The sequence below is a fragment of the Chiloscyllium punctatum genome, chromosome 9 (genome assembly GCF_047496795.1).
Source record: "Chiloscyllium punctatum isolate Juve2018m chromosome 9, sChiPun1.3, whole genome shotgun sequence".
In the NCBI taxonomy this organism is placed as follows: domain Eukaryota; kingdom Metazoa; phylum Chordata; class Chondrichthyes; order Orectolobiformes; family Hemiscylliidae; genus Chiloscyllium; species Chiloscyllium punctatum.
In genome coordinates, this window is record NC_092747.1 from 110,395,972 (window position 1) to 110,407,351 (window position 11,380).

The 11,380-nt window shown below is 34.2% G+C and overlaps 1 protein-coding gene across 2 annotated transcripts in view; it reads left to right on the plus strand.

The window, feature by feature from the left end:
• clybl (citrate lyase beta like) overlaps positions 1-10,994 on the plus strand; it is a 155,635-nt gene extending 144,641 nt beyond the window's left edge. For both annotated transcript variants that reach the window (XM_072578042.1, XM_072578041.1), the window contains exons 4-9: positions 114-302; positions 3,276-3,377; positions 4,313-4,406; positions 4,970-5,137; positions 8,604-8,728; positions 9,807-10,994. In XM_072578042.1, coding sequence (XP_072434143.1) covers positions 114-302; positions 3,276-3,377; positions 4,313-4,406; positions 4,970-5,137; positions 8,604-8,728; positions 9,807-9,902 — 774 coding nt within the window. In that variant the 3' untranslated portion in view covers positions 9,903-10,994. The remainder of the gene's footprint in view (positions 1-113; positions 303-3,275; positions 3,378-4,312; positions 4,407-4,969; positions 5,138-8,603; positions 8,729-9,806) is intronic.
• The last annotated feature ends 386 nt before the right edge of the window (positions 10,995-11,380 follow it).

Below are 11,380 nucleotides of genomic sequence, written 5' to 3' on the forward strand. Positions count from 1 at the left end.
GAAGAGAGAGATTGTTTACCAGCAACTACCACAGGCAGTGTAAATTGTTGAATACTGTTCTTTTTTTAAGATTGCAATTTGCTGCTGAGAATAGATTTTTCTTATGGTTAAAGGAAGAAGCCCGGATAACGATTGCAGAGACACTCAATCGACCTCATGTAGGCCGCACAGATCTGTGTGTGCGAATTAACTCTGTCTCCAGTGGCCTGGCTGAGCTGGACATGGAAGTTATCTTACAATCTAAAGAACTTCCGCCAACCTTGATGCTGCCTAAAGTGGAAACTGTCGAAGAAATCAAATGGGTGAGTTGGCCGAGATTTGGCAAAGCCTTGTGCTTTGATCACATGCCAGATCATCTGGGCTAAAGGGAGTTGGGAGTGGGGGTCAGATCAGGAAAGTTTGAACCACGCACCCCTTGACAGTTCCAGCTCTGATTGAGAGTAACTCTCCAGCATTGGGAAAGTAAAGAATGAATATCACTCCATATAAATGGGAGAGAGAGAGGGGTTAAATAAGAAAGAGGAAAAGGAATATCAGGGGCTGTGCTTGGGGCAAACCAGAGAAATGAACAGGAAGCTTTTAACCACTGTTTTTAATTACTACAGATATTATTTCCTGAATAGTTCTGTATTTCTTCCTTTTTAATTGCTAGCAGGTGTGTTTTTGCTTCATGGCTGGGTTTTTTTAAGCCCATAAAGCCCTGAAATAAAAACAGGAGACACATCAAATTACTTAAGTCAACTTTGAAATAGCCCTCATTACGTTAACATGCTTTCAATAAATAAGGATGATTATAAAATATAGAAACAGTTAATCTTAAATAGGATCGAAGCAGACCCATTTATAAAAGTTTATAAAAGCGTCTTTAACTCCGATTTTTATGACTGACAAGTGAAGCGCTTACTTGTTTTGAAGTGTTTACTGCAGTTGTTTTCACAATGGAAATATAAATAAATTCACCCACTAAAACCTGACTGAAATGCAGTCTTTTGTTGAGTATTTTTAAATTTTGCAATGACTACAGAGCTTGAAGATCTAAGTGTGAAGATTCAGTAGCAGTGAAAAGTGGTTTGTCTACATTTGCAACAAAGATGATAGTGGCTGTTATTAAATAGGCCTACTTTACTCTTCCCTCCCTCACCACTGCCCCACAATGCAACCAGTCACTGCTGCTGCATTCCACCCCCCTGCCCCACTTCTCTGCTGTTAAGGTTACAACATTTGGTCAGTACATAACTCTGTTTGACCATCCTTCGTTTAATTTTCAGTTTCATGTGGGGATTCCTGGTTTGAACACGCCCATTTTCATTCTCCCACATTGCAAGCATAACCAAATCCCTTTACTGTTCTTTTTGCCTGCTTGGGGGAAAAAAAATTATATCAAGAATAAACGTGGAGGCTGATTTGTAACTAAAAGATGGACTTACTTGTTGTCTATTGTGTGAGAATCTCTTGCTCTCCTTTGTCCTAGCTTTGGGCACTTGTTTGACTGGCATGGCTTATTGGACTATAACAAGCGTAACTCTGACTCTTTTGTTGTGAAACAATTCCACCGCAAATCCTGAACAGTGTGCATTCTTGCCAACATAGTATTGGGTGTGCTTTGGAATTGAAAGAATTGCTGAGGCTTGCTACTTCTCCTCCCTAATTTCTCTTTCTTTTACTTCAGTGCAGTGAACACTGGACCAAGCCGGAAACTTTTAATCGTCTCTTTCAGAGAGAAAATGAAATTAATTCAAACGTGTTTACCAGAGCTTCTTTTTGTATTTTAATATTCATTGTAGATGAATTATGGTTTCAATCTGCAGTTTGCTCAAACAAAAGGACCTTTTGGATTGGTGTGGGGAATGTAGTGAAAATAGTGTGACAAAATGAAGTAATAGTTCTTTTTATTAAAAAAATTCCAAAACTAATTGCATTCAGGATATTTAATTAATAAGAATAATTGAGACTTCATGCAGTCAAAAGTGAAATTCAGGTATTGTAATATAAGTTGGCTGTTCATAAAAGACATTTCTGTCACTGCACTTTTCTATGAACCAGAATATTATGTTAAGCCTGTAGCATTAGTTTTTTATGTTGCCATAGCAGCCTTGCTCCTGCAGGGTTGTGACCTGTGATGATTACAGTACAAAGCTTATAGGGTCCCGAAACCCCCTTTGAAGATGAAAAGGCTTTGATGGTTTATATTTATGCAAATCTCTTAGATATGATTTACCCAACTGAGATTGAATGGGGAGATGATTAAAATTCCCCTTTCTTTTCACTTGAAATCCTTCAGCAAACGAATATTCTTTACATTTCAGATGTCATTTTTTGTCTTCACTGGTTTACCTGAGATACTTTCATCAACCACCGAACTATGATGATTACAACTTAAATGTAGTGCATTTTGTACTCTAATCCTGCCTCTGAAAGCAAAAAAAAAAGAGTAGTGTGCAAGAGCTATTGTATCTTTCCAGATGATAGATTTTGAAATTTGGGATACCCCACTGACAACCCAGTACGGGCTGTGAATTGGTGACAATTTTTCCAATCCTCAGTGTTCAAAGAGAAAAACCTGCTTTATTTATGGCACCCAAACTAAAATCCAAAGTATTAGGGAAAATCATATCATATAAAAGCTGAAGACAGAGCTTGTCAGTCTGAGAGTCTGATTCTTCGTTCGAGAATTACACCACCAGCATAATAAAATGGCAAAAGGATTTGTCCCTTGTAATCCCTGCCTTTCTGAATTATGAGACTTTATGTCATATTATGTGTATTTAATAATAGTTCTGCTTAATTCAAATCTGCTCCAGAAATTAAATGACTCCACTATGAGCACTGGTGTTGCCTCAGTGTAAAATATACATAAAAACAGCAAAGTACTGAAAGGTTTTCATTTCTGTAAGTGTCGCTAGAATCCAGTATATTAAAGTGCAATGTTTTTACTTGTACATGTATCGAATTAGGGTGCCACCAATCAATAAATTAGATGAGTATGTTGAACTGCTCATAGGTTGTAGGTCAACATGGATCCATGTGTTAATGATGTGAGATTTATAAAATCTATATGTAAATTTTATTTCAAAACATCTTTAAGGTATTTAATGTCTAGAAAAAATTTTTGAAATATAGCTTCATTTTCAGTATATTCTAAATATGTCTTGGGAATAAAATTATACTAGTAGAAAATATAAAATGACTTAACTGAAATTAAGACATTGAAGTACAAATTATTTTCTCTCGTTATTCCATTTTTTTTAATTGGAAGAAAACTTTTCTGTTTCTAGTTTGCAGACAGATTTGCAAAATACTCAAAGGGCCGGACATTAAAGGAACCAATGAATTTAATAACTTTCGTCGAGACAGCAGTAGGATTGCTGAATTTCAAGGTATCAGAAATATACTCAAATGAAATAATTTGTTTTCACAGTCAGTATTTTTTGCATGTTTAAGTTTTCTATTATCATAGTTCTTTAAAATTAAGACAATACAGTGAGTATAGTTAACTGTATGCCCTTTCATATAAACTCACTCCAGGCAATACAAATTCAAACAAATATTTAATCTTATTTACAAAGGATCATTCAGTGAAAATGTTGGGGTATGTAAAGCATGCAAGTAAGATTAATTTTAAGAATTAATTTAAGCAAAAGTACTGTTTTATAAATTATTTTATGGGCAAACAACTTGCTTTATTTTAAGAACATTAAAAATAACAATGTGTGAAATTAACTAGAAACTCAATAAAGAACAGAAACATGCAATATTATACAGACCACTGATACACTTAAATAGGTTATATTTAAATCATAAAGATAGCAGCTGGTTCTAAATATAAGTCTCAAAATACGTACTAAATTATTTAACCTTTTGTTTATGTAAGTTTACGCAATGGTTTTTGTGTTCTTTGATCACAAATATGCAATTTCCCAAATGAGTTCATAATCAAATTCTTCTTGAAGTATGCTAACCAAAATGCCACAAGAAACATAAGTGAATAAGTCCACAGTTTTGAATTGTAGAGCTTTATACTTGCTTGTACTTTACCTTTCATAAAAGATTTGACAAGAAAAAAAAAGCTAGTGTAAAACCTTTTTTCTAAATTGAAAGACACTTCTTTTTCCTAGTAAGCCACAGATCTTGCAAACTGGAATTTTACATTTACTTAAGAATTCAAGACAAAAAAGCTTTAACAGCCCTTCTTTCAGGATGAATGGTTGCTGACTCCTGTGATTTTGTAGCAAGTGAAACTCAATTTGTAAGTTACCAGATAAACAGAATATTCTGTCGACGTCAGAAATTTTAAAATGTTGTTTTCTTGAAGGCTGGATGTGATGAGGCACAGCACCTTGGTGGCCGTGCGGGCTTCCAACTTGATGGAGTGGTATTTGGCTCAGATGATTTCTGTGCCAGCATAGGTGAGAAATAGCTCTTTACCTTAACGTGTCTATTGTCCCCTCCCGACACACTCTTTCTTTGTAGGTTATTTTATTTTAAACAAAATAATAAATAAGTGAGTTTATTTTGTCTTCACTGAAATCAAGCTTCAATCCATTGTTATGTCTTTTTTTAAATGAATATAGTTAATTTATAATTTCAAAAACAAACTCATACAATATTTCACTCTTCCCAGTTCCAATTTCCAAGGGAACATTTTGTGTTAGAATTTGTTCAGTATTTAAATTATTAATTTAATTAACTGAAATTGGCAGTAGTCAAAAATGTGAAAAATAAAGCAATATTAGCAACTACGAGAAATATTTTCATTAAGCCTTTCTCAACATTAACTATCTTATAAAGATTTTTATTGTAATTCATTTTGCATGTGAAGATTTTAAAGTACTAAATAGTTCTGTATTAGCTAGTGAGAAAGAAATCCATCTCACTTACAGGATGCAACAATTTTTAAAAAGACTTGTGAAATAATTTTCTTGCGGAAATAGATCAGTTGCTCCAGCTATTTTTCTTCCACTATTTCCAGGTGCCACCAGAACTAAAGATGCTCAGGAGCTCGTTTACGCAAGGCAGAAGGTTGTTGTGACGGCAAAAGCATTTGGTCTCCAAGCCATAGATCTTGTCTATATTGACTACAAGGATGATGAGGGCCTTCGCAAGCAATCAAGAGAGGGTGCACTGATGGGGTTCACTGGTATAGTTTATAACTAATCATGCTCTTCCTCTTAAAAAAAAATCCTTTTATGGTAATGGATAAAGTGTGTCTGTATGGTTCTTCAGAGATGACGTTTTACAAATATTTTTTGATAAGGAAGGTTTACAGATGACATGTAATATTTACTTACCAGGAGTTTGAAGTAGCTAATAATTTTAAATGCAAACCTTCACATTTTAATGATTTAACATGAAATTATTATTTAATAAGAAACGTACATTAATGGATATTTTGAGAGGTACTTAAATTATTACAGGTTATATCAATTTTACAACTCAATTAAAATTAAACAAAATAAACTACTCATTTTTGAAAATTCCACTGTTCAGCTTCGTTACATAAGTGAGATTACAAACCAAACTGTGATTTCAGTTTTCCTAATTACTTTGGGTTGTCTTTTTTAAAATATATTTTAAGCAACCAACAAAAAATATTAACAAAGCACTATTTTAAGCAATAGTATTTAAAAATGTTAAATGGCTTCTGAGAGTAAAGGTCAGAGAACCACACGAAAACGATGAACTCTCAGCCTTAAGTTAAAATATGAAGTAAACCTGAAAACACGAGCAAAAAGCATCTGAGAGAGGATATAGCTGTGAACCTCATATGGAAACCCAATTGCTAATGTTCCACTTCTAGGAACAAATCAGAGAATCCTAGAATTAAAATTAAGCAAAATAAACTACCCAACAGGGATTGCAGCCCCTCAAGTCTGCTGTACATTTATTTTCGATGTTTTTGTTTTGTTACTTTTTTCTTCCCATTTAATTTTGATGTGAACTCTCCCTGAAAAATGCATGTGAATATTATGTAACAGCATATGCCAGTGACTTAAAGTTTGTAATTAATTTACTTACTGTACAGAAGCTTGGGATAGGGAAGGCTTAGTCCTACACATTAAAACAAACTCATAAATATGAAATGACTGCTCATATTTTAGCAGTTTTGCCCCAGTCACAAACTAAAAATAAACCATAAAATCATTCTTTCAGCGTGATTCTGATGAACAATATCAACAACAGGACACGTTGAATGACAATGTAGGATGATGTACTTTCGTAGATACCAATAATTGTGCATTAGCAATATTTTCTTATTTTCACACTCTTTGCTCATGTTTGATATCTAGATTTTTTGGCTATACAAAATATCACCTCATTGCATTCAAAAGTGAGCACTTTCTTCATGAAGAGAATAACATTTTTGTGAATATAGTTTGATGTTTTATGATGAATTTTTCACTTTTGAAAATTTTGAAGCTTATATAATTAAATCCAGAGAAACTAGTTTGAAGCAGGTTTCCAACAATGTTACCATGTTTATGATTGCAATTGATTTCTACAATTCTGTGCTAAATTAGCAGCATGATTTTTGACCGTCATTATGAATTTATGAGAGTTTTAAAAAGTGCCACTTATTTAAAACAACCGAACCGATACTTAGACCCAGTTATTCTAGACTCCCTTAAAAATACTTGTATGTTCCTTGTATATCTATAATTTCACTTTATATTAGTACTTATTTTGGTTAAAATACACATATGGCTGCTGCAAAGAATTTTTTTGAGGTTTGCAGAAACTGAAATATATTTGCTATTAATGGTCTGTTATTTGGATTGACCATTCAGATGTAACTAGATACATCTGAATGTATTGTAACTAAATCTGAATGTTTTGTAACTAGATACTTGAATGTTTTAAAATCAGGTACTCACATATTGTGTTGCCACAAATCAATTTTGTATGGTATCATTTTGCAGGTGCCATTAAAAAAATGATTCTCTGCTTCAGTCAGTAGAATCTGGGATACGAACTGACAGAAACCAAGCTTAAGTAACAACTTAATAATTTTGCGTATTTTTTCACTTTTTATTTGAGGCTGTGCAGTCAAATTATTTTCATTATTGATTGGATTAGTGAAGAACTTAACAAAATAAGTCGACTTAAAGATTATTTAAGTCAATAATCAAAGTAATTATTTTGTTGAAAAGAATATTGTATATTGTTTGATTAGCAAGTGCAGTATCCAGTGATTATTTTACTAACACTCAGATATAAGTTAAGTATCCAGTTAATTGTTTTGTTTTTTTAAACATCTCCCCATGATACACACATCATCACGCCCACCAAGCAATATACTCAAATTTTGATTTGGGAGGTAAAATAATGGGAATCTCAGATATGTCCAGGATGTCCAGCTGCGCTGTCCCATGGTCAGCAGGTCGGAAGCACTCTGTTGATTTTGGACACAGTTGATCCTGCCAGTTTTTTTTTCTCTGTTTACTTTCTTGAACTGTGCGTGGAGATGGAAGATCTCTGCTGCTGTTGCTGTAACCACTAGCAAAAAAAAGCTTGGTCAGTGAAATCAGGTAAGTTTGAATATTTAATCAAGATTATCAATCAAAATAGTGATTTGTATCTTGATGCTTACAGGACCAAATCCATGAAGTTGTATATCATATCATCTTCATCAAATATTTTTTATGCAATCAAATACATTAATCTTTAGCATAATATATTACTGCATAAAATGGAAAAATAAAGCTAACTATCATATATAGATGTATATCCATAGGAAGTAATACATATTGATTATATTTGAAATTCTAGTAAATTCCCTTGGTTCTGAAATTCAATCAACATTGTTTATTTTGCATTAAATTTTATCAAAATGTATCAAATTTTGTCTTTTGTATGTATGTTGACACCAACTGGAAGTCTCCGATTTAAGATATTAAATGTTTACATTTTAACTGATATTCCAGGATTGTAACTGTGTAGGCCCACTCCTTTCATGAGGTGATCTTTGGAATGCAACAAAGTCACGGCTTAACCTATGGGTATTATGAAATGGTCATTTGAATGCATGGTGTACTCTAATCAAATATATTGAGCTACATGATAAACATTAGGTGTGCAGCTCAGTAAATTACATGTACAACAGTGAATTCAACACAGAATTTTAGAGGATGTAATTCTAGTCAAGAAAGAAATCTACCTGCCACATTTAGAGAAAGCTTTTCATTTTCACAATTGTCTGCAGTGGTCAAAGCTTTCTAATGCTTTTAGTTGTAAAATATGTATACAGATATTTCTCAACTGCAGAGCACAAAATAATGATGTTTATACTAATAAGTACAAATTGCACATTTCTGAAAATGTTAAGTTAAAGGTTAATTCTGCTGAATAGCCTATTTATTCAACACCTTCGAGTAAAGTAGGCACATTGAGCGAAGATGTACCTGTGCCGGCAAATATAAAATAGAAACACATGCCCTTGGGGAGGATGATGGATGTGACAAAATGCCACAGCTGGCCTGTGTAATGATGCATGCAAGATATTAGCCAAAACTTCAGAATTAATATATTTGCTGTGTTTTTCTGAAAATATATCTTTGTGAGTACTATGGAAGAATAATAAATTCTAATGTGTTACCTATGTTCAGGTAAACAAGTGATTCACCCCAGGCAGATTCCAATTGTACAAGAAGCGTTTTCACCAAGTCCTGAGAGAGTAAAGTGGGCTCGGGAACTGATTGAAGCTTTTGAAGAATATCAAAAACTGGGAAAGGTGAATGTTTGTTCTTGCACGCCACATCCTTGTTTAATTATTTGAATAGTTTGGTTAATGACCAAACGAAGTTTTGCTGTTTTTGCAACTGAATGTTAACATTAATCTCTGTATGAGAGCTAAATTCTTTAAATGGGATTAAAACATTTTGAGGCCCATTAGTGTGGCAAATAGAAGTAAATTAGTGATGTCGCATTGCTTTCCTAATTTATTGCATCATTGAATCGCATTGTGCTTCCTGCTCTGTGGGTTATTGTTGTATATATATTTCAGTGGTGATCCACAGTCTGCTCCCGCTTTGTCCCACTGATGCTCAGATTAAGGATAGCCTGAAGGAAGAATTTGTGGTAATCGCGGCGTTGTCAGTTAATTATCTTAGAAGAACCTTATGTTTCCATCCTACGATCTCTTCCATAGGAACTATTTAACACCAAATAATCTTCTTCATCCACCACAACAGTTGCCCAAGCTTGGGATCTTCCTTTAGAAGATTTTCTTTGTCCGAAATCATGTTTGTCGGCATGAAAGAAAATGTTACATTTTTGTTTCTTTAGTTGCATGGCTAATCAATTCATAAATCTTGAAAAAATACAGAAGCAAATCTTTACTATTAATTTACATTCTGTGAAATTTAAGCCTATGCAAAATAAAATGTGCTTGAATGCCAGAATAATTATGTCCTTTTTTTATTTGCAAGGTACATATTAAGAACTGTATGCTGCTATCAATTTTGAAGTATGTATGGGAAAATATTTGTAGGTTTAGATGAAGTTAATAATCGATTATGCCAATTGTAGTCAATTGTAAATAAACCGTGCCCAGTCTTAACACCATACATAGAATGTATGTGTGTCTTTTTACCAAAATGCATCTTGCATTTGCATTTGCTGACTTGATAATATTTAATTCTCTTCTCTGATTGTACAAGATGATACTTTAGCATTAATGTTTTCGGTCTTCAAGTACTTGACTTTGCAGTACTGCAAAGATAAGGGAAATCCGACAGTGAAATTGTCAATTCTCATTGTTCAGAGAAGCAAAAAGATTTTATTCTTCCTGTTCTTTCTCTTTATGCCAGGGAGCCTTCACTTTTCATGGGAGCATGATCGACATGCCATCTTTGAAGCAGGCACAGAACATCATTACACTGACCTCAACCATCAAAGAAACATGAAACCTCAAGAGGAGACAAGTTTTACCGTAGATCGCTTGGCAAATGCCATGGACAGCAATAAACAGCAATAGAGACTAGTTGCTTGTGGGAAGCGTTATGGAGGTCATTGCAGAAACGGCAGTGATATTTAATAATATGATAACCTAAGATCCATACAGTTGTTATTTGAAAGAAAAGATTTTTTTGGATGCTGTGGTCTTGTGAGATTGTCTAGACCAAATTCTCTTCCTGAGTACAGCATTTGTACATAGCTAGCTAGCCCCCCCCCCCCACCGCCATAACTTCATACACTATGGTTAGGGACACGGTTAGACACAGACCGGCAGTAATTTTTTTTCTGATGCAACGATTAGAAGCACAGTGCAGCAGGATTCGTCTGGGAGGACCCCTGTCAGTTTTTGTATCACATGAAAAAAACACTGCTGCAGGTCAGACGTGTTGGTTGGCTAACAGGCTGTGGGGTACAAGCCTGTTTAACCAGAGGTTTGCCCAGTTTGAGGCAAAGTAAATAAGCATAATAATCACACATTGTTACACAGTGCAGCAGAGCTCCTGTGCTGAAGGGTTAAGTACTGCAAAGGGCCAAAGTTTGTTCACTGCAGAACCCAAATTAAATTCACACTCCTGAGAAAGATTCCTTCAGGAACTGAGGGGTGTTCACAAATTAAAACTAAAAAATACTTCAGATTGCCTCATGGCTTATGCATCAGCTGATCTAGTTCCTCCAGAGGCTAAAGGATCTTCTTTAATTTTACAAAAGTAATACTAATTATTGGACATGTATATTTTGATTTTGTAAAGTGTCAAATTTAATATTTTTTTTAAAATGTTCTAAAATTGGTTTGCTATCCTGTGGTTAATTCCATTTTGATTTTTTTTAAAAAGGGCAATGATTAAAAATATTTGACATAATGATAACTTTTCTGGTCTCGTATCTACTGCTGCCAGCGGTTTATTGTTGTCTCTTTTTGAAGTAAGACTACGTCACAGCATCGACATTACTTGCAAATGTGAATACTGGAAATTCTTTTTAACTGTACAGTGACACAAGATGATCATCTGAATAAAATTAATGGTGCTTACAAAGTGAAATGCTTTTGATGTGTTTTACTTTAAGGTTTACCAGACACAGGGGCTTCTGTAAAATCAAGCTGAAGAACAGTCCAAAACAAATCTATATCTACAAATCAAACATGTAATCTCGATCTACAGTTACATGTGGCTCCAATAGGACTGGAAGTCCTGGAGTGTTCAAAGTGCAAATAGCACTGCTGAACACCCAATCTTTGTCACTTTATACTGTAAATAATATTGAACAGGTGTTCCTGCATGGCACTAAACAAAATCAGACACTTTAGACATCATTATTATCTTGTGACTATCCATTTGCTGCTAACAGCCCAATTTCTCAAGCTTTTCTAGAGTGAACAGGTCATTTGAATCAGGATTGGATGCGTGTTTCCTTGCAGACATAAAAC